This window comes from Ixodes scapularis, unplaced genomic scaffold (genome assembly GCF_016920785.2).
Source record: "Ixodes scapularis isolate PalLabHiFi unplaced genomic scaffold, ASM1692078v2 PGA_scaffold1__304_contigs__length_218370807, whole genome shotgun sequence".
Classification (NCBI taxonomy): domain Eukaryota; kingdom Metazoa; phylum Arthropoda; class Arachnida; order Ixodida; family Ixodidae; genus Ixodes; species Ixodes scapularis.
The window spans coordinates 17,755,969-17,779,863 of NW_024609846.1; the positions used below are offsets into that span (position 1 = coordinate 17,755,969).

Consider the following 23,895-nt stretch of genomic DNA (forward strand, 5'->3'; position numbering starts at 1 on the left):
CGAAGCGGTCCACAACCAAATCGCCCTCAGCATGGCCGGCCAGTGAATACGGCGAAACCCCTCCATACGAATCCTGGGAGCCTACATAGATCAAGATGGGAACGGCACCACGTGGGTGACGAAAGTCGTCTTGACGTGCAAATCCTTCCTCCACCTCATCCATAGAATCACGCACCTCCAGTGGGGCACGCGGGAGAGAGAAACGCTCCAGCTCGATACGTCGCTGCTTGAATCCCGTATCCTCCACGGCTATACCTATCACGTCCTCACGCCCAGGCAGGCGGAGCGACTCGGGAAACTCAATCGCGAGGCAATCCGCATCGTCACCAGACTGCCTAAGAGCACGCACCTCTGGGAGCTGTACGCACACAGCGGCATGAACCTCCTGTCGGAACTCGCTGAACGGGCGCTACTCGGCCAGAGAGACCGCCTCAGCAGCTCGACAGCTGGGCTTTCTCTATTAGAAGAGCTCCGCGCGTGTGCCCCAGTCTGGACGTCCGCCCGGCAGACGCGCACTCGCCTCCTCCGTGGACAGCCCCGGTCACGCTTACCGACGGAAAACCCCTCCCCGAAACATGGGACCTAGACCGACTAACTCCGAACGACTCAAACGCTTTGACAAAGCGCACACACGTAGGGTCGCGCACAAATCACCGCCTACGCACGCCATCAACTACACTGACATGGCGGAAACCTTGCTGTCGACAGCCGGCGACGACGGCGAAGGAGAGGCTATCGCATGGGTCGACACCACCCATGGCATTCCGAACGCGGCTCTACTTTCAACCACTGAAAACGTCGACACTACGGAAGCGGAATTCGTGACAATCCCCCGGGCATCCCAGTGGGTTCTTCAGACATTTGCACCAACAGACATCCCACACAGGCTCCTACTGTTCACCGAATCGACCCGCGCGTACGAAAGTTGCAGACGAGCCTGCGGGAGCCCCTCAACGTACACGAGAATAGTTGGCGAGTTGCTCGCCGCGCTCTTAAAACTTCGTAGGAATCTCAACATCCAAGCTGCAATTTCCTAGCTGCCTGCCCGTGCGGGCGTCAACGGCAACGAGGCGCGAGCAGCAGTACGCCAGATGGCATCCGCGCCGAACGCATTCCACAACTCGGCCGGCGAGACAGCCGGCCCGGCCGACCCGTCTGCCGTCAAGGAAAGTGTTCAACAGCGAAGGCGGAGAACCCTGCGGCACCTACGTGTGGAACGGGAGGAACGCCTGGACGAGCAGTTGCGTCCCGTTCCTCTGATGCCGAATGACCTACCGAGGAGCACTCAGACCCTCGTTCGTCGCCTCGCGACCAACCCTTTCCTATCCCCGGCGCTGCGCCATAAGTTCTCCAACGACGACCCTCACGAGGGGGTGTGTCGCCGGTGCCGCAGGACCGCGACGGCTGCCCTTGTTGTCTGGGAGTGCAAGTGCCACGTTCGCCTTCGGAAAACGAAACTGGAGGAACTCCCTGACACGATCCGTCCGGCGACGTACGTCGGTTGGATTCTGCCCACCAGTCGTGACAAGGCGATCGTCTCCCTGCTGTCGATAAAGCTGGCAGAGTTCGTCTACGACGACGACGCCCCCGGCGGACGACTTTGCAGCAGCCAGAGGCGCTGGGACCAAACAGCCAGCCAGACCGCCGTGACGGCAATGGCGGATCCTTAGGCTCGCACCGATGCAGACGCCAATGTTGCATGGTATGTGTGTATGGTATACATGAACATATATTATATATAACAGGGTAATGAAGAACGTTCCAACAATATCAACAAAAACCCGTGAGTAAACTTAGACGTATAGTGTGTTAATTGTCACTAGTGTCAATTCGTTCCCAAACCCTTGCTTAAAAGGTTCATTACTAGAAGTGAATTGAAGATACATGACAAGAGTATATGGTAACCTGTTAACGTTTTAATTAAGTAGTTTCGTCGTCTACTACTGAATCATCTATTGAATGTCACGTTGTAAGACTTATAAAATGTAGTTACACATTCCTTTCGAGCCTCGTCCGTCATACAAAAGTTATGTTTCGTTGATTCCGGATCCTGCATGACGGGTAAAATAAAACTTTGAACAAAATGTGACACCCTAATATGGTGTGATGGCAGAGAAGGAGAGTCGCATGCTTCGTTTACAGAGTGAATAGCAGCAAGGAACCATTGTCCTTCTTTTTCATACATAAACGGTCCTCCGCTGTCTCCCTGAAAACAAAAAAAAAAAAAATTATTATTGAACTATTTTCGGAAAACTGATATAAATAGGCGGAGATATCATCGGAACAAATTCCTCCAGCTGATTCAGGGCAGCAAATTGGTATCTCATGCCGTACTAACTGCCTTCACTTTTTTGTAACATTTGTTTTTTTCATTATATGTATACGTTTTTGAAACGTGCTTTCTAGAGAAAAAAAAACAGTTGCTGAAATAAAAACGGTTACCGCCCTAGGTCAACATTTTCGATCGGCGACACCAATTTGCAATCTGCATGCGAAAAAGATTGTACATCAATTGTGTTTTCTTTTAGAAGAATGATGACACCGAGATAGAATGCTTTCTGGGGTATACGGCAATACCACTATGAAACAGTCCGAACGTACTCTGTACCGTTTTACAAAAATTAAAAAAAGAGTACATTAAATGATTTCTAAAACGTGAATAAACGAAACCCTTTTATGCCGTGTCAAGTGCACAGGCGAACGAGGAGACCGATGAGGTTGAACTTATCGCGATGAGTACAGACAAACGTACAAGAGAGAAATTATTCAACTTCGCCGCAATTCGGGTTTATAGTGGACGCCATTGACAACATGGTAGGTGCAATTTGGTGTCCGTTTAAGGTGAGCCTGATCGTGAAGGGCTTTTTCTGGGAAAATTCAAAGTGGCTGGCTTGAAAATCATGTGCTAAAAGCTACATTTAGGGGCCCGTTGAACACGCATCATAGAGCCATTGGGAAAAAGAGACGCTTCACGCTCTCTTCTGGTATGTTTTTGTTACACGACAACGCTGGTCATCATGTTGCGATCATTGTACTGGATGCATTAGCTCAGATAGGGTGGGAGGTTTCCTCTATCCAGATTACATACCGGACATGCCACCATGTGACTCTCAGTTTCTCGAACCCTTTAGGAGAGGCTAAATGGACCACAATTCTACTCCAAAGCGCAGGTCATTGCTGTTTTTACCAGTGCTTCAAAAAGACAAAATTCTTTTTCGCGAGTGCTATCCGACAACCTCTCCAAGCAGGGGGAAGCACGTGAGAGTGGGTGCAGTGGCTTCTTTGACTGAACTCTGTCGAATTCCTGTTTTCTTCCACAGGTTGTTTACATTTTACTTAAACAACTTTTTTTTTTTTTTTTTTTTTTTTTTTTTTTTTTTTTTTTTAAGGCGAGAGTTACACGACTGTTGTCTTGAGTTTCAGCTTGTCAAGTTGAGTGTACATAGCATGAAAGAAACGTTACAATAAGGAGGATAATTAACCAGTACAGGTCGAAATTTTAAGAAGAGGCTTTACAAATAATGTAACGATGGCAATCTTTATTCTAATACCTCTTAGAGTCATTACCAATTTAATGAATTAAAAAAAAATGGTTTTAACAAATCTTTTTTTTTTCAGTTTCTTTTTTTGCCACATTTTAAAATTGGGCTTTTATAGAGCGCCTAAACCCTGCTCGGCAAAGCCGCCCAGAAGAGTGACGCTGTCTTTTCAGTCGTTACTCTTACGGCACTGTGTCGACGGCGCAGTCATCGTGGATATGCTGCTGAACTAGTAATGACGTGACTGAAATGAACACGTGCATTCTCCTAAGCGTCATTGTTGAATTTTTTCGGTGTTATATTTTCGCGCAAATTCAAAAGTGCCCTTCCATTCCCCCTCCTCCCCCCCCCCCCCTAAAGAAAAGGAAAAAAAAAAAAAACCAGGAAGCCAATTGGAAGATTGATCCACGCCTAACAAGCCATTGCTTTTCGCAATTTCTTTTAAATTTTTGTGGCCTCCTGTTTTACTTGCAGCCGATACTGGGTTTGTAACATCCATAAAACAAATAATTAAAATCGAAATATTAGATTTTAGTGAAATAGCTAACTTGCCGTGACGATTTCTCCCTTATCTAATGTCCGCCAAGCCTGATAATTAAATGGGGAAGACTGTACTCGTTCGACTCTTGTTTTATTTTTAAGACAAGTATATTTGTATCGAAATCAAATAGCATGTATAATTCTCTATCTCCATCTGCTGAGGTACAGAAAATATTCGTTCGCCTTCATAAAGACACTCGGAAGGGCCTCCAATTATAACGCTTTCTATTTGAAGTTTTTTTTTTTTTTTAAATATGTTCGTTTCTTTGTTTTGACGTTCACAATTGTACGCTTTGGCCACCTCTAGTGGTTGCTGCAACAGATCGTGAATACTTCACTGAAACGGATCGACAGCTAAGGGCGCTCACCCTCGGTCTGGTATCACTATTCTACTGGGTTATATTGAAAAAAGCGGCACTCGGTTTCGGGGCTGTGCAAATAAACTAAGCATCGCCCAAAGTTGAAACTTCATGACAATGCAACGCTAGTGCTAATGAGAAAACGCCAAATTTTGAGATCGCATTAGCTTCATGAAATGAAACAAGAGAAAAATTAAATTTGTTTGTGAGCCGACGCCCGCCAAAGCCAAATATTTGTAAATTCAAGGAAATTGCACTGTGGGCGTTTGTTGAATTTATTTAAGAATTGTCAGCAAGTAAAACAATAATAAGCTGGTAAATTGGGCCAGTTGGTGCACGTTTTTAATGATGGGGAAACCGCTCAGAAAACACAGACTACGAAGAGGAACATGCACAACATACAGCATTGTCTTTTCGTTTATGCTCCTCCTCGTATTCTGTTTTCTGAGCTGTTTTCTTTATCAAATAAAGCACTGTTTGCTGTTCTTTTTTTTTTTTTATAAGTTTGTCCATTTAATACTAAACTACTGCTACCGGCATTTGAGATGTTTATTTTTGCTTTTATAAATATGAAGCTTAGGTGGACGTCAGCCCCTATTTGTTGTTCATTTCCTGCAAGTATATTATACAAGTAACGTCCTGCTTTTGAGGTTATCCATTATAGCACAACTAGCGTACTGTTACAATTGAGTTTCAGATTTCCACGATTCAGAGTCCTTTATCTCGGCCGATAGCCCGTAATTTTTTTTTCATCATACGTATTTATTTTATGGTTTAGTACTAATCTTCAATAAGGACTGCAACCGTTTTTATCAACAGCTGTTACGTAAGGTGAGCACTGTGCAGTTCTTTAGATTTCTTTACATTTGATACATTCTCGAAGTCTGGGGCCAGGAATGTCACAATGTTAACTTGCCAATTTGCGAAACATCTACTGAATAAAAGTACGCAAACAACATAGCGTTTTCAGCTTCTTTTAGAAGGGATCAGGCCAATACAGTTTCAAAAAGTTCTAACACAAGTTCCGATGCCTCTTTTGTAATCCCAAGTTTTCATTAACAAACTTTCATTCAGCGGGAGACTGAACCAATATGTCGCATTTCCGAGTTGAGTACAGTTCTTAGTTTTTTTACACCCAAAGCTGCAGGTAAAACTTTTTTTAGATATATTCAGGCGAAAAAGACATAGTTCAACTCAGTTTCGAATGCATGTGAGGGACTCATGGCACGAGGGGTCATTTAATTTTTTGTGCAGCTGCCGACCAAATAAATTTTATTCTCAGGAAAATATACAATAATTCATACTTACTATGCACATTCCCTCTTCGGAGCATATGACGTACTTTGGAACAGTTGGGGTAAGATGTCGAAGCTGTCGTTCGCACTGTTGGTTAGTAATTAAGGATATATTTCTTTCCCTCAAGTTTTCTGGGAGAAAAGGTAAGAAAATGCCCTTCCGTTTCCGTGGTGACGCATCCCTCGTTTCTTCTGCTGAACTCTCATAATCCACAAAATTTTTAAGGTCTTCATGTGGTTCGTTTAATGATTCATCCATCTCATCGGAAACAGGTAGATAGTCTGAAGAAAATTGAAAAACGCAAGATTCTTATTGGGAATGTGTACCGATGAAGAACTTTTCACCGTTCTTTGGGTGCCCTATACCCGATTTGTAATTGTTTCATATTTGTAACGCAGAGGTTCATATAACTGAAAGGTTGTACCCAAAATAAGAATATAAAACTATACATTCGTAAAGAAAAAAAAATTGGGATTGGTATTTTGGTTTAGCCATGCAAAATAATACATTGGTTACGAAAGAATGACAGGCACGTAAAAAATGTATGCAATGCAAGCGGGCTTTTTTTTAATAGTAAAAATAATACGTTTAAGCTTTTAGTTTTCTGAATATTATGTTGGGTGAAAAAAAAATTAAACTTGCTTTGATAATTTTGAGAAAACCAGGTGAACACAGAATGAGCCTTACGTGTGTCATGCGTGCGTCATGAATTTCTGTGCTGGTTGGGGGAGCATTGGCTGGTTTCGGATTCACTGCACACTCAACATACACCTTTGAACTTCGGATTGATCAGAATTATTAAGGCAAGTTTAAATTCTTCAAGAGTGGAGAGAGCTCTTTACATTCACGGTTTGATGATAAGTTTTTCTTGGCTTCAGTTTTTTAATGGGCCGGTGTAGGGCCTTGAAGCTTTAAATTTTAAGTATCCGCTTGTGGCGCCTCAAGTTAATAACGAAGGAGAAGGTTTATATCGGCATTTACTCTATCAATTCCTATCTCCCCGAAATTCTGACACGATCGCAAGCTCAGCTATCTCTTCATACGTTGCGTTACATAATTGTATAATTAACCGAGGCTGCAATGAAGGCAGAAAACACGGCAGGAAGAAAAAAATTATGCTTCAAATAAAGCTGAAATATTATTGCCATTGAATCTAGAGGCTTGCAGCGACAGCACCGTCTTGCCCGCAACACGCTCCCTCGAGCCGCGGAGGAGGCTGGCACGCACCGGGGATACCCGACACCAGCTCGGGGGCCCGGTTGCGGGCCAGACGGCCAGACCTCCGTGAGGGAAGACTAAACAACTCAAGTCGCCCCACGGCAAGAGAGAAGAGAGGAGAAGAAAGCAGACGCCTTGCGAGCAGCGCCCGGTTAGGGCGCATGAACATTCCTCGTAGTTTTAATGTCGTCATTCTTGTGTAGTCCCTCAGAAAAATAAAACGAGTTCAGTAGAACATTATTTGAATCTACAAATCCATTTACATATGGCCTCCCTGAACATGAGAAGAGAAAAGGAAGCCACGGAAAAGGGGAAAAAAACACCAATGGCACACTCTCAAGGACAAAACACAAGGTACGAACACGAAGTCTATCCGGCAGATTGAGCTAAAAAAAAATGACAGCCGTCTACAACTCCCTGTAACGCCGAATTAGAGCGTAGCTTTTGAGGAGGAGGAGGGAAGGGTACTTAGGGTAACGTGTTCTCGGGGGGAGGGGGGTCACGCGACCTTGGGGTGTAATTACATGACATTGGGGGTCACGTGACCCCCAAGGTACGTGACTCCCTTCCCAATGTCACGTGGGGGTCAGGTGATTTCGTGGGTCACGTGACCTCGGGGTATCACGTGACTTCGGGGGGTCACGTGACTTCGGGGGGTCACGTGACCACGACGGGGGTTACATGACCCCCGCCGTGATTTTTGCGCTAGATTCAGCAGAGAAATTTTCCCGCTAATTCTAGCGGGGAAATTTTTTCGCTAGATTTAGCGGAAAAATTTTTCCCGTACATTTAGTGGGGAAGTTTTTACGCTGGATTTACCGGTGAAATTCACCCATAATGCAGCGTGCGGTTACGCATACGGCGACGGCGACGGCGACGGCGACGCCACTCAAGCCCGAAATGGGCGCCTTATTACTGCGCTATAAAAGATGGTGAAGCTGAATTGTCCAACCCATAGTTCACAGTCCGAACAAACATATAAAAAAGAGGTCACCTCACAAACGTGCAGGCGACGGCAAGACCAATCCTTTCCTTCACACCAACTGCCATTCAAAAACTGCCAAGTCGGGTCTGGTTCGCAATCTGATAAGTAACGCAGTCCGAAAATTCGGTGCTAGCGCTATAGCGGAGTTTATTCAAAATTCTGTTCAGCCGTCTCAACGAAGTAAAATACCTTCAAAAGCTTCTGACCAAGCACTTTTGCTACTTAGTTTTCTCCGAGGAAAAAAAAAGGCTAAAAGAGTTTCCGGGCAGGAAAAGCATGCTGTCTTCACGTTTTTTCTTTGAGTACCCCATAACCTCAAATCTCCCTGAATTTGGTCCCCGTGCGGCATTTATCCTAGACGATACCTTGAAAAGATCGACTTCGTCCACTTCGGCCCAATATGTTGCCTACAAAAAACACACAGACACACTCGAAGAAAAACGTTTCGCGCGTGTTTCAAGGACTGTCTACAAAATCACATCTGAATTTCGTTCGTGCTATATTGATCAGCCCACGCTCAGCGTCAGTGACCGTTTGACCAAACATAGACGGTGCATGTCCACGATAAGGATCCGTATTGGGGGTTTCAAAGCACGCCCAAGAAAATCAAAATTTGGTACCGTTGCAAAATTTCACGTCCTCTGTGATTTTAACAGACAAAAATGGCTAGAAACATGGCTTAAAATTGTCAATTATGAAAGGAAACCATAGAAACACAGTGGATAAGTCGTCCCTATGTTTGGAGGCCGTATAGAAAATATCTCTTGACGTATAACTTCTGTGTGAAGGGAGGGGAGGAGAACATTTTTAATAAAACTTGTGTCGTTTTTGTGTTGGTCTTTTGTAGCAAATTTTACGTTTTTGTGTAAATGGGTGCTTTTCTTGAACACACAGCTTTGAAGTAGCCTGTTTCGCATGTGCTTGTTCGGTCTGTGAAGTACCGTTTCGAGCATCTAGCTTCACCACCTTTTTGACCTCAAACTGACAGAGATACTTGGTTTTCGTACTGTGTGTTTTACTCCTGAGAGTATATAATTTGCGATTCTTTCCCCTTTTCCCCGGCTTCCCCATTGTCTTTTCTAGTTTAGACCGTACTTAAAGGGGCAGTGCAATGATTTCAATGTTGCAATAATTGGCGGTTTACATTTTTTATATTGTTTATGCAAGCACTAGTGACCGATAACGTGTCACCTTTCCTCAAAAAAATGCTATTCTGCAGAGTAATCGCAAAGCAAAAAACGAATTATTTTTGGTCTGCAGCCGCCTGCCGGGGTCACGGAAACTTAAAGGACACCGTCTCCGGGTGATACGCGGAAGTAAAAAAAACCTGTCCCCCTCCGCTGCTACACTCGCCATCAGCCCCGTTGCGAATTGTCCTTTGTGTCGATTGCTCGCCGCGACCTTCGACGATGCTGATCCTTTAAAAGTGGACAATCGCGGAGGAAGCGGCTGGTCCCTGAAGAGAGGACCCAAGGAGAAACTACGTGAACCCCCAGAGTATGTCACTCGAAAGTTGACGTGGAGAGTAGAGAGGTACATTGACCTTCGACTTGTTTCCTTGTTTTTCTGAAATTAGAAGTAGCGCTCGCAAGAAAATACGGTTTTCTGCTTTTCATTTCATAGGTGACGGCGAATAATTTCCGCAGTTAATTGGCCAAAGTCTGAAAATTGTCGCACAGCCCCTTTAAATGGATTTGTGGCAATAAAATGAGAGCTGCGTTCGAGACATCTTTCCAACTTTATTTTTGTGTCATCACCAGGGGCTCAGGTAAATCTACAATTATGAACTTGCAGCAGCTACCATGCGCCCACACCTTTCGTCTCTCACCCGTGGTGTCGTAATTACACATAAGGAGGTAGAGGCTTTATAAAGGAACCAACTACGGCGCCCCCTGTCACCCAGGGACTAAGTGTGCCGTACTAAATATCACTCGCCATCAACGGTGGCCTGTGGACTCCGTTCAACTTTAAGTCCCACCGCAGCTACCGGCAGAGCCAATCAAGCAATACCAAACGCGCATTGTCAGGGCGCTAATCACCTTTACAGGTATGGTATCACAGACTAAACCAATCAAGTACAAATAAGACTTCGTGAGCGTGTGCATTTTATCTTGCGCATCCCCAAATTTATTGGGTATCAACGACGTGCGAATATCCGAAAATAACAGAACAACAACAGACATCGCAATGTTTCCTGAGAATATTTCAGATGACAGTCATAAAAAATCAAAAGACAGTAATTAATATTTTGGAAGCGTGCAGTTTTAATTCCGCGGCTTTACAGGCTCTTTGCGTCGAATCCTGTAGGCCAGATTCACAATATTATAAATTTCTCCTTTTGTTGACAAAATATCTTAATCTTCTCAGTTGCGCTAGTTACCTTGTATCATAGAACGAAAAAAAAAAGATGAATGTAATTAAGGTTACGGTTATTTTCAAGTCTGAGCATAAAAACAGCCAATCAAATTACTGACCTCTTCCTCTGGTGAAAGTGCTTTCAGAATGGCTACAGAAAAATGTACACGCCAGATGATGCACCTTTGGTGATAAAAACTATGTCTTAACATCTTGCCCATTGGTTTTAGGAAAGAGAATTCAACGGAAATCGCGCTATTAAAACAAAAATCGCTAATTTTAAACAATGCCAAAAAGAAATTGATTACCTTGGGTTTTTTTTTATTGATTTTCAAAGTTTTCTACAACCTAATACATTGAAATATGCTCTAAAATTAAATGCATGCGGAATTAAATGCAAGGGGTAGCCTCAACGATGATCGAGAGCATTTTTTTCACATTATCGGCATCAGTGTGTCGTGACAGAAAGTCAGGAATCTAGCTTAAGGAAACTCATGTCAGTGGTGCCGCAGGTGAGTTCCCTTGGACTCCTTCTGTTTAACTTGTACATAAATAACTCAGTAAATATTAAATACAGTCTAGGTTTTATCATTTACACGGATGACACCAGTTTATTTTTTCCGGGTGAATTTGTCCACCAGGTTTTAAGTGCGGCAAATAACTTTCTGCAGAAGATAAGTTACTGTAAGATCTCAAACTGTCCAGTAATAATACAAATAAGGTTAATGAAATACTTTTTCTATTCATAAATGGTGTGTTCATCTACTCAAGGGCTTTCTCTCTAAAGAAAAAATATTTACTTTGTAAAAAAGTGAAGGTTCTCAGTGTAATATTTAATAGGTACATGAGCAGGGACGCAAAGTCCAATGTATAGATCGCAGACTTTCAAAAGGTGTTGCCAGTATTTAAAAAATGGCGACATATATCTTACCCCTATCGGTCTTAGTCCTTCTTTATAAGTCCCTGTTTTACTCTTGCTATAATTACTGCTTTATTGTTGTGTAGCACAACAACTACAAATATCCATCACTGGTTATGCTCCTGAAGAAAATCATGCGAATTATGTGCAATGTGGAGTTCAACGCTCCCACATTACAAGATTTCATAAACCTTAAAATAGTTCCAATGACAGAGCATTACAATTATGAACTTCTTTTACGTAACAAACGTTTGTAATGCAAAATATTTTTTTTCTATCAATCACCAACATGAAGTGGAGGGTGCGTGCAAATGCAAGCCGTTGAGTTGACACATGGTCAACGCCTCGCTCAAGTGGAGTCTACGGTCTCTAGATGCTGCAGTTCTCGTTGCCTAATGTCATGAATACGTACGTCTAGATTTGGCACTAACTTCATGATGTTGAGCAGGAGGGATATTCGTTTTTGTATTCTCTAATGCAGTGGCCCGCGCTAGCGTGACTCAAAAATCTCTTTTAAATGTAGGCTTACTTTTTGTTTTGAGCGCGAGCACAGCGCCGTGTGCTCACGCTCTGGTGAGCGCGTAATTAAAAAGTCCGATTCCCGATGCCGTAGTTGTATGAAGTTCGTAGATCGACCTTTATTTGTGCCTATTACGATTGAATCTTTGACCTTTAAGAAATGCTTGTAATGCATCTCGGGTCCTTTTTAGTTTAAAGTTGTGTTTTGCTTCTATGTAAACTTTGCTGTACGGATCACGAGTCTGTAAAATCGTTCATCTTCTTGCTGGTGGGGATGAGAAACTCTGTCAAGCGACAACAGTCAGTTTTTTTCTCTCTCCCCTTCTCTCTTGCAGAGAAACAAGAAAGTTATAGTTGAAAGTTGAAATTAGATTTGTGATATTTCCTTGAAAACGTTACATTCCACGGAATGTCCCAGAATGTTGGCCGCGGAATTAGCTTAGCCTATGATAGCAAACTCACAAAGAAAATGATCTCCGTGGTTTGGCACGACTTATAGTTCTTGACAGCCTTCACTAGATCGTAGTGTCGGTTACTATCTAATTTAAGTATAATTATGTTGGAATAAGTCTGACTGGCTGCCAACGACTATCTGCGGAGTATGGTGAGCATAATGAACTATGCATCTATCACGCCACTAACTCTCACGATCTCAGTATGCTGAGATTGTGCGAGGCAGCCGTCGGAGGCATGACTCACCTCCGACGGCTGCCTGCTAAGTTTGCTTTACTGAGCATGTGTCCCCGTCGAGGATCGTCCGAAGACTCACTGCGCTGGACTACGTATAACATACCGGTGACTTGAGGTTACGGACTAAGTATGATGGACAAGAATGAATCGCCACGAACTGTCTTCTGCGGCTCTCATGCTGGACCAAGTTAATTTGCCTCCCGACGGCTGCTTACATACGAAGTTCGCTAAACTAAGTTTGAGTGGCCACAACAGGTTGCCTGCAGACTAAGTGTGCCGGACAAAGTATGACTTTCCGCCGACAGTCACGTGTGGGATTAGTATTACGGACTTAGCATTGTTCGCTGCCGACGGTCGATGGGGAACGGGGTGCTCCGTACGTAGGTATAACCCACCCCCGGCTGTTACCGCGGATTAGGTACAACGGTTCGCCTGCGGGCTAAGAATGCTGGGTTAAGTATGACCTCCAGCCGAAGGTCATCTGTGAACGAAGTATTTTGCACTTAATGTAACTCGCTGTCGACGGCCTGGCAACCAAGTATGCTAGATGAAGTATTATTCAACAGCGACTGTATACTGCGGCATAAGTATGCTGGACAATGTGTGACTGTGCCGACGGTTCAATGCGGACCGTGTATGTTTGACTAGGCAAAACTCGCCTCGCATATCGCCTGACGGCAAAGTATGCATAACCAAGTATGCTTAACTAAGCATCCCTCGCCACGGACAAAAATGCGCTACCGCTGACGAGGGTTAGTGCCAAGTCATACAGTTCACTTGCTTGCGCTTTTTTTCATCTCCTACTTGCGGCGCCGAAAATAAGACGTCGGATTAAAGGTCGCATGGTTCGAGGTTAGCTCCATGATGAATCTTCGTTTGAAAGGATTGAAAGAGTTACACAATTTCATGAAATTCAGCCCATAAAAACATTCTGTGTTACAAAATTGATGCAGTTTTTTTCATTCTACCAAACGCGATGAAATGCGGCAGCTTTTCAGGAACATTAGTGAAAAAAAAATAAGAAAATATGTTGTGCGGTAATTATTTCGATGTCTCGATTAGGAGTTCATGCACTGAGCACCACGCCAAGAAAGGACGTTTAGGACGACGTCCTAGTGGACGATGCTAAGAACGACATCTAAGACAACTTCGATGACTGCCTCAAGGGCGACCTCAAGCCAACCTCTACATTCTAAAAAAAAAAAAAAACACGCGAGTTCCTCCCTTAAAGGAGGAACTCGCGTGTATCATATATTGCTCTGCGAAGGGAGAAAATTTCCTCCTACAAAACGGGAGGAAATTTCGTCTCCTAGGAAAGGAGGAAAGTTGCCACCTATTTTGGCTCGTGGAGAAAACGTTCCTCCCCTAAAAAGGGAGGAAAATCGCCACTTTGTTTCGCCCAATGGAGGAAACTTTCTCCCCTCGAGTAATTCATATATCTTCCACCAGATGGCGCTCAAAACAACAAAAAAAAAATATGTTGGTGAAGTGCCAATTTGTTTTCCAATTCCCCCCCCCCCCCCCTTGACCGCCACATTGTAAATAAACATACAACACTGAACACACAGAATACACGAAACACAAGTAAAACACCCGACAACAGCAACACCGCATCGACACCGAACCAACGGCGTGATTCTTGCGAGACGCACGCCGCGCTACGCGCCTCGCTTTTGTTTTGTTCGTTTTTTTGTTTTTTGTTAATCTAGTGTATCTTCGCTAGCCCCCGCAGCTCCGCTTTTTCTTTCCTAGCATCCCGCATGGGCAGTGGTGGGATAGGTAACGGCAACCAATCCCCCAGGTTGCCGTCACCGCCGTTGAACATGTTCGCGGCGGCAGCGGCGGTTCGACCGCCGCTGCCGCCGCGACATGGAGGAATTTTCGTCCCTTTTTCAAGCGCCACCAGGTGGCGCTGCATCTAAATCGGTGAAATGGAGGAAAGGGTGCGATTTCCTCCCTTCCGCCGGCGACTGGGAGGAACGTCGCTTTTTCCTCCATTTCTCCTCCCTTTTTTTTAGAGTGTAGGATAACGTCGAGAACATCAGGTCACGTCAGCTTAGGCGACCGGCGCTTCCGAAAACACGCGACCGAAGTTAGCATGACCAGAGCTTAGCAGACCAGAGCTGAAGCTTCAGCCACCATCGCCTCAGCCACGAGCACTTCAGCATCACACGTTTCGAGGCGTCAAGATGTATTGGGCCTGTAAGGCTGCCGCTTTAAAACAATTTATGTTCTACGGATGTCCGGCTGAAACCTACTTCGGAAGCAATACAATCATTGAAAACTTAAGCTACGGAACGATGTTCTAAACACAACATTGATAGCAGTGGACCTTTTTAAAAGTAATCTGCGAATGCGTACACCCCCTCGGCTGGCATTCCTTCCAGCTGTCGTAATTTTTGCAGGGCAAAGTTCCGTTCAACCAACACATCCACTATCGATTTTCCCGGTTAATTGTTTAGTTCTAAAATATTTTGTTGAAATATGCGTTAGTATGGGCCACAAGCGCCAACAATAATTCAACTGCACGATGCCAATGTAATTTGACAAGCAGAGGCAGGTTGGGCAACCTGCCCAACCTGCCTCTGCCTTTGGAGTTTGAAGACTAGTTCGCAGACGGCGCTCGTTGTCAGACTTAATTGTGCATCAATTATTGCCAAAACAACTAAGTTGTTTTGGCAAACTGCATTCATTTGATTGCTTTAGCTGCAAAAAAATAATCTAGTTACACATCAAACATGCTGCGAACACCTTTGAAACTGCGAGTCGTGCTGTGCTAAACGCCCAGTACTCGGAGAACCAGATTTGCGTGAATGTTAACTTTCCTAATGCTGATTTGCGCACTGACTATATGATCATGCACGTAAATTTCATACAAAAGGGTTAAATTTTGGTCAATTATCAGTTTCAAAAGTTTGTCGGCGACGTCTGTGTTACGAGTTAGGTTAGTAGATGGCATTCATAGCCTTTATTATCATATGTACCAGTATGCAGCCGTGTCTCTTCAAATACAGTGTGAGTATAGAGCCATTTCATTATATTGGTTTTGAATATACATAATATAAAATATTGCCGCGCGCAGGCTCACAGACTTGTAGAAAGTTCTCGTTTGTTCTTGCTGCGGACATAACTATCGTTTATCCCTGCTTTTGTTGTTCTAGCAAGTGCTTGTTCATTCTCGCCCCGAGCGCGCTACGCTCGAACCTTCTCCGCCGAATCTTCGAGATAGTGAGTCACTCTAGATAAGAGGCCGCCCGGGACCTTGTCGAGTCAGTTTCGCCCCAGGGCTCGACTCTGCTGTCTCGCCGACCTCGACGCTCACGACGCTTTGTTATTATTTTATGTTCTCTTTTTGTTTTGGCACAAGTTCGCCTCACTAAACGTTTATTTATTCCTGTTTATTTCTTGTTTATTAGTCACCACCCGTGACATTTTGGTGGAGGTGCGGGGTACCGCATGTTCGTGCAGCGCAGCCCCCCAAGTTCCCGCACTGCAAGTCCGAACCCAAGCTCCCGAGGACCCAACGAAGACCAGACCGAGACTCGATCAAGTCGCCGAACCCAAGGGCTACACCCGGAATACGGACCTTTACCACCCAGGACCAGGCAGCCGACGATGGCCAACCAGTCGCAGACCCCCGCCGCTCCAGCCGTCGTCTACCTACCCGTCGCTCCTCGGACACCGGCTCCATTCCACGGCGAGCAGTACGAAGACGTCGAAGACTGGATTGACCAGTATGAACGCGTTGCCCGCCACAATTGCTGGACAGACGAGCAGCGCCTACACAATGTCTATTTTTCGCTTGAGGGGACTGCCAAGCACTGGTACGAGAATGATGAGTCCTCCCTGACGTCGTGGGACATTTTCAAGAACGATCTCAAGGCTACCTTCATCAACCACCACCGCCGAGAGAGAGCCGAGGACCTACTGCGAACCAGAACCCAGGGCCCCAACGAGAGTGTCACCGGATTCGTAGAGGACGTCCTGCGCCTGAGCGCCCGCGCCGACCCTCGGGCTACAGAGGAGAAGAAGCTACGAATCGTCATGCGGGGCGTGAGAGAAAACATCTTTGGTGGCCTTGTCCGCAGCCCTCCGACAACTGTCGAAGACTTTGTCGCCGAGGCAACGAACATCGAGCGTGCCCTGCAAGCCCGAGCCAGCCACTACCAGAGGCTACCCGGCGTCAGCGCGGTTCCGCCGTCCGCTTGCGACCTTGGCTCCAGCATCCCAAGCATTCGCGAGATCATTGGCGACGTCGTCCGGGAGGAGCTGCGAAAGCTACTACCCGCCGCGGACCGACCAGCTTCGCTCTCCATCGCTGAGGTCGTGCGGGAAGAGGTGCAGAGAGCCATTCAACCAGAGGCTCCCATCAGCGCAGCAGTCTCCGAAGAACCCGCGCTAACTTACGCCGCAGTGGCCCGACGGCCACCGCCTCCTCCTCGCGCCTATGTCGCGCCGCCCCGACGCCAGTCTCCTGCGCCGCAGCACGACCGACGCCACGACGACCAGCCCCAGTACGCCAGCCAGGAGCCCCGTGCACCCCGGAAGACCGATGTGTGGCGAACGCCCGACCGACGCCCTCTGAGCTTCAACTGCGGGGAGGCAGACCACACCTACCGCCGATGCCCATACCGTCGACTCGGGTTGCGCGGATTCCACCCAAGCGACCCTCGCCCCCGGTATGGTGAACGCCCTCGGGAGATCGACGAGTACCTGCGACGACCCCAGTCCCCCGAGCCTGCGTCACGCCGAGAGTTCCGGTCGCCGTCACCGCGACGTCCAGCTTCGCCGATGCACCGACCCCGACGTGAAAGCCTGTCGCCCCTCGCTCCCCGCCGGGGAAACTAGGCGCGGCAACCCCTGGAGGTGGAGTTGCCGAAGACGACCGACGTAAAGAGCCTCCACGAACGACGGAGCGCTCCCACTCTCCCGACGATACGCATCACAACGACGCTCCTGCTTCGGTGTCCAACAACTTAAACGTTGTTATTGACGGCCTCGACTCATCGGCACTCGTGGACACCGGAGCAGACTGCTCAGTCTTGAGTGGGAGGCTCTCTCGCCGCCTGCGAAAAGTCATGACGCCGTGGGATGGACCCGATGGGATGGCGAAACATCGCATTGTTACCGACGACGGCGCACTTCCTGTCCACCAGTCGCCGTATCGGGTCTCCTTAAAGGAAAGGAAAGTGATTCAAGATCAAGTCCAGGAGATGCTCGACGACGACATCATTCAACCCTCAAGGAGCCCATGGGCGTCCCCAGTCGTCCTTGTAAAGAAGAAGGACGGAACCCTGCGGTTCTGCGTGGACTATCGTCGACTGAACGCCGTGACAAAGAAGGACGTCTATCCGCTCCCCCGCATCGATGATACGTTAGACCGACTGCGCCACTCCCGATATTTTTCGTCGATGGACCTGAAGAGTGGTTATTGGCAGATTGAAGTCGACGAACGTGACCGGGAGAAAACTGCCTTCGTCACTCCCGACGGACTATACGAATTCAAAGTGATGCCGTTCGGACTTTGTACAGCTCCAGCCACCTTCCAGCGCGTCATGGACACCGTGCTGACAGGTCTGAAATGGCAGAGCTGCCTCGTCTACCTGGACGATGTCGTGGTATTCTCACGAGATTTCGACGAACTCCTCAGACGACTTCGAGCCGTGCTTCAAGCCATCAAGACCGCCGGCCTGTCACTCAAGCCAACAAAGTGTCGGTTCGCCTATGGGGAACTAAAGTTCCTTGGCCACGTCGTGAACAACAAGGGTGTTCTACCTGACCCCGAGAAGACCCGCGCTGTAGCTGCATTTACGCCGCCGTCTGACAAGAAGGCCGTGAGAAGATTTCTCGGACTCTGTGCCTACTACAGGCGCTTTGTTCGAGACTTCGCCGAGCTATCCGCACCGCTGACACACCTCACGAAGGACGCCGTAAAGTTCGAGTGGACAGAAGAACACCAGAGGTCATTCGACGAGCTCAAACGAAGACTCCAGACGCCCCCGATTCTTGGCCATTTCGACCAGTTTGCTGAAACCGAGATCCACACCGACGCCAGTAACACCGGACTGGGTGCGGTACTAGTCCAAGTGCAGGACGGAGCCGAGCGAGTTATCGCATACGCAAGTCGGACGCTGTCTAAAGCGGAGAGGAACTATTCAACGACCGAAAAGGAGTGCCTCGCTGTCGTATGGGCAATAACAAAGTTTCGCCCATATTTGTATGGAAGTTCTTTTCGCGTAGTCACAGACCACCACTCGCTCTGCTGGCTGGCGAATCTGAAGGACCCCTCCGGACGCCTCGCTCGGTGGAGCCTACGACTGCAGGAGTTCGACATGGCCGTGGTGTACAATTCCGGCCGGAAGCACAATGACGCCGACTGCCTGTCAAGGGCCCCAGTCGAGGCCGGTCCTGCCTGCACCAAAGAGGACGACGATGAGTGTTTCCTCGGCGCTCTGGATGTATGCGACATGGCAGCACTCCAACGAGACGACCCTGAGCTGCGAGCACTCATCGAACACCTAGAGGGGCAAGGAAGCGCCGTTCCCCGCGGTTTTGTTCGAACACTGCCAACCTTCTCCAATCCGACAAGGCGTACTGTACAAGGAGAACTTCAGCGACAGCAACACGGCGTGGCTGTTGGTGATCCCTTCCAGTCTTCGAGAAGAAATTTTTCAAGCCTGCCACGATGACTCGACGGCGGGACACCTTGGTTACAGCAGGACTCTTGCGAGGATACGCGAAAAGTACTACTGGCCCAAGCTTGCGAAGACAGTACACCACTACACCCGATCTTGCCACGAGTGTCAACGAAGGAAGAAGCCACCGACGAGACCGGCAGGACTTCTTCAGCCTATTGCGCCGCCATCTGCCCCATTCCAGCAAATCGGTATGGGTTTACTCGGACCTTTCCCACCGTCGACGCAAGGAAACCGATGGATAATCGTCGCAACCGATTATCTCAAGCGGTACGCCGAGACAAAAGCCCTTCCATCAGGAACGGCTGTTGAAGTCGCCAAGTTTTTCATCGAGTCCATTGTCCTCCGGCACGGCGCTCCCGAAGTCCTGATCTCAGACCGTGGATGATTATTCATGGCCCAGCTGACGCAAGAAGTCCTTCGTCTCAGCCACACCAGCCATCATCGCACCACGCCGTACCACCCGCAGACCAACGGGCTGACGGAGAGACTCAATAAAACCATCGCCGACATGATTTCCATGTACGTCGACGTAGAGCACAAGACATGGGACGAGGTGCTGCCGTACGTCACGTTTGCGTACAATTCAGCGGTTCAAGAAACCACGGGAATGACACCGTTCCAACTGGTACACGGCCGGACGGTTACCACGACGCTCGACGCCATGCTGCCTCACGTGCCAACCGGTGATGGCAAGGACGACGCTCAACTGATCTCCCAGCGCGCGGAGGAAGCTCGTCAGCTGGCAAGAGTCAAGATTCAAGACCAACAGCGAGTCGACGCACGCTGGTATAACCTTCGTCGCGGGGACGTCCACTTTCAACCCGGAGACCGGGTATGGGTTTGGACACCAATACTGCGCCGCGGTCTCAGCGAGAAACTTCCGAAACGCTACTTCGGACCCTACAAGATCATCCGACGCCTCGGCGATCTTAACTACGAAGTCCTTCCCGACGGAACGCGCCCATCTGCAAGACGTCAGCCGCGACCCGAGGTGGTGCACGTCGTCCGGCTGAAGCCGTATTACGAACGATAGAACTTTCCACCCTCGTCGACGGGTGAACTGTGAACGGTGAACTGCGGCTCGCGATTCTGCTGCCTTTTTGTTTTGGATTTGTTTTTGTTTGTTGTCTTTTTCGTTTTGTGCTGCATCGGGACGATGCACATATTTAAAAGGGGGGGATAATGCCGCGCGCAGGCTCACAGACTTGTAGAAAGTTCTCGTTTGTTCTTGCTGCGGACATAACTATCGTTTATCCCTGCTTTTGTTGTTCTAGCAAGTGCTTGTTCATTCTCGCCCCGAGCGCGCTACGCTCGAACCTTCTCCGCCGAACCTTCGAGATAGTGAGTCACTCTAGATAAGAGGCCGCCCGGGACTTTGTGAGTCAGTTTCGCCCCAGGGCTCGATTCTGCTGTCTCGCCGACCTCGACGCTCGCGACGCTTTGTTATTATTTTCTATTCTCTTTTTGTTTTGGCACAAGTTCGCCACATTAAACGTTTATTTATTCCTGTTTATTTCTTGTTTATTAGTCACCACCCGTGACAATATTCACTATATTTCATACATCCATGAAAGAACTAATATAGTGAGCGTGTACATAAGGATGCATTCTTTGTTTTATTGCTAGTTCCTGTTTTTCAAAGTGGATCTATCCACATCCCCGATCAATGAACGCTAACATGTAAAAAACATCGGTCTTGTACCAGATATTTCAAAAACTAGCGTGTGCCTGCACGCCGTTCCAAAGAAATAGATTAAGGAAACATATGGAAGGGCCCGCATTCGGTGGCATTGTTTTTAGCATTTACGCATCCGCGGCCTCTCAATGACAGGATTCTGTCGCGTGCTACAGGAATCTGTCGTATTGAGAGGCTTGACGTTTATATTTTCATAAATGTGTGTCTTTCTTTCTTATTTGTTTAGGATAATTGATATGTGAACAAAATGAGGCGAGAATACCATTTACCATAAGCCATGCCCCAGCCCGCACCGTAGATGCTGGCATCTGAAGGCGGTTCTTCGCAGTGTTGAGGAAGGCAGATTGGGCGAATATACCTTGTAAAATTGACCGGTTCTTTTAATTTTAATAGTGCAAGGTCTTTCTGTAAAATAAAAAGGTTAGTTCTAACAAATACAAATTCAGTTTTTTTTTTTTTTTTTTAACAATAATACATACCATAAAAAAGGTACAGTTGTCCTGATGGGGTACACAGACATAGTCCACTTCCATGCAAATGACCTGATCTTCCAGATCGTCATGAAGCCTTTCAAGATGGTCATTTTTTCCTTTATTTCGTCGACAATGTACGGTATAATTGGTTTTTTTCGTACTTCCCAGGCGAACTGAAGGAAAGCCTGTAGTGTTCTTGTCCCTTGAAGCATTAGGGGAATCGCAGAAGAATGGCAAAACTATGAATGTGATGTTGAATTGCTGAAGTCGATGTCAAAACACAAAATGCCTCCACCATTTCAAATGATGTAGAAATGAAGAGTCAGTGAGTTCACGACGACATAATTGTCAGTCCTGATAACTACAGAATAGAAGAAATATGTACTATAGTAATATACCGAGCGTTTGTTCTAAGACAGAGCAAAAAACTGTGGCAGTACGTTGATAACAACTAAACTCCTCACACGTAGAAAATGCATTTTTCGGAGTCAGTTACTCTCGCAGGAATCATTATTCAATAGAGATTAACACAGCAACTTCCAACAAAACGGCAATCATTGTCGCTAATAACCGTCGCGGTCACATCAGATATTTAAACTGTTATTGATTTTAGTATTCAGAAATTGGCCTAAGGCAAACAGTTCAAACCACACTGACGCGGTAGTCGCACGCCCAGGGAGACAAATATATCAGACTAATCGTCATGATATGTAAAAAAAGAAAATAAACACAATTTGTGAACGAACTTAAAAATTAGTGAAAAGAAACATGTGGTTTCAACTATAAACTTGCTGACCGTTATCGAGAACAATTTCTTCATCAAATTTTACAAGGATTTGGAGTACGTGGAAAGCGCGGGTGTGATTTAGGTGCGCGACGTTGCCGGTATATATATACTTGTTTTCGCACTACTATTGGCGACTCCAACTGAACAAACGGCGCCTAGCGCTCCACATTCGAGCCTGCCCAGACGGTCTCGCGCTAATTTAAGTTTATGCAACGGGATTGTTGGTCGCATGGTGGAGAAAGCAGGAAGCTGTTCCGTGAAAGCCTGAAAGCACGTGCTTTGAGTCGCCAATAGTGTTGCACCTGTTACTCAAGCCGTAACCTTGGAGCACAACCGCGTTTCTAGGTGCTCTAAATCTTGCTCACATTTAGTGACTTGATGTTTTTTACTACGCTCAGCAAGCTTCTCATTGAAACTATGTTTCTTTTTACTAATTACAAATTTATTCGACATATTTTAGTTAATTACTCAACTTTCCGTGCGCCTTAGCCCCGGACATTATGTTCCCCTGGTCTGTATCGTGCAAACTCATGCTGCCCTGCCCTGCCCTGTCCTGTCCTGTCATGCCGGCAGTGCCGCCCCCATGCCGTCAGCACCGCCCCCTCTCTTATCTGTGTGTAAACGGCTATATAAGCAGTGACAATAAAATGACCAAGGGCTTTTTGATCATCGGATCTGGCTGCGTCGGTCTGACTTGTGAACAGAGTGCTGAACGATACATGGTGTCAGGAGTGGCTCACGCAGCCACAATCTAGACAGGCGGTCATGGAACCGCTGAAGCCGCCCGACCCTCTGCTCCTGTCTGGAAACGCTACCAAAAACTGGACGCTCTTCAAGCAGAAGTTTGAATTGTACCTTCAAGCCACGGCGCCAGAAAAAAGAAGGACGGACGCTGCCAAGACCGCAACGCTGCTGCTCATCGCCGGTGACGACGCCCTGGAAGTGTACAACAACTTCACGTTTGCCGAGGAAGAAGGCAAGACTAACTACGAGGCTGTGGTGAAGAAGTTCGAGGACTACTGTTCCGACCAGCAAAATGAGGTGTATGAAAGATACGTCTTCCGTACAATAATGCAGGGCGAAGCGGAGCCGGTGGAGCAGTTCATCCGTGACCTGAGAAAACAAGCAAGGTATTGCAACTTTGGTGAATTCTCAGATTCCATGATTCGTGACCAAGTGGTATTTGGCACCAGCAACAAGAAGCTGCGCGAGAAAATGCTGCGGGAGAGAGATTTGAGGCTCCAAAAAGCAGAACAAATTTGCAAGGCCGCAGAAGTCGCCAACAAACAAAATGAAGCGTGGCACGCTCCCGAACAAACAGTGGACTCTACCACAAGAAGCTACCGGCGCCATGCGGAGGGTTCGAGAGCCACCAATCAGTGCCCCAAGTGCAACAGGAAACATGAGCCGCGGAAATGTCCCGCGTTCGGAAAAATTTGCCGCGCCTGTCAAGGAAGGGACCACTTCGCAGCCTGTTGCAGGAAACGTGATGTCGGTGAGGTGCAGCATGATGGCGAGGATTTCGACATCTTGGACGTGAGCGTTTGCGGCATCAAGAAAGAACGGGATTGGATTGTCAAGGCCCAAGTGTCCGAACAACAAGTTTCGCTGAAAGTAGACACGGGGTCACAAACCAATCTACTGCCTCTCTCTGTGTACAACAGATTCCGAACATAGCCCGTCGTAATGCCAAGCAACGCCGTTCTTCGCTCATACAGCGGAAATGTCATTAAACACATCGGTGTCGTAACGCAGGAGGTGATCATCAACAAGCGTCACTGCCAAATCGACTTCTTCATCGTCAAACGAAGCCAGGCCATT

General features: G+C 47.0%; 1 protein-coding gene and 1 pseudogene across 1 annotated transcript in view; both read right to left on the reverse strand.

Annotated features, from left to right (window-relative positions):
* Nucleotides 1-258: 258 nt before the first annotated feature.
* On the reverse strand, nucleotides 259-763 carry LOC121836203 (annotated as a pseudogene).
* Nucleotides 764-1,948: 1,185 nt separating this feature from the next.
* Nucleotides 1,949-23,895, reverse strand: part of LOC120850872 (inactive serine protease 45-like) — a 40,757-nt gene continuing 18,810 nt past the window's right edge. The window contains exons 2-5 of the mRNA XM_042291062.1: nucleotides 21,294-21,489; nucleotides 21,084-21,219; nucleotides 5,747-6,015; nucleotides 1,949-2,206 (exon numbers count right to left, since the gene is read on the reverse strand). Coding sequence (XP_042146996.1) covers nucleotides 1,949-2,206; nucleotides 5,747-6,015; nucleotides 21,084-21,219; nucleotides 21,294-21,489 — 859 coding nt within the window. The remainder of the gene's footprint in view (nucleotides 2,207-5,746; nucleotides 6,016-21,083; nucleotides 21,220-21,293; nucleotides 21,490-23,895) is intronic.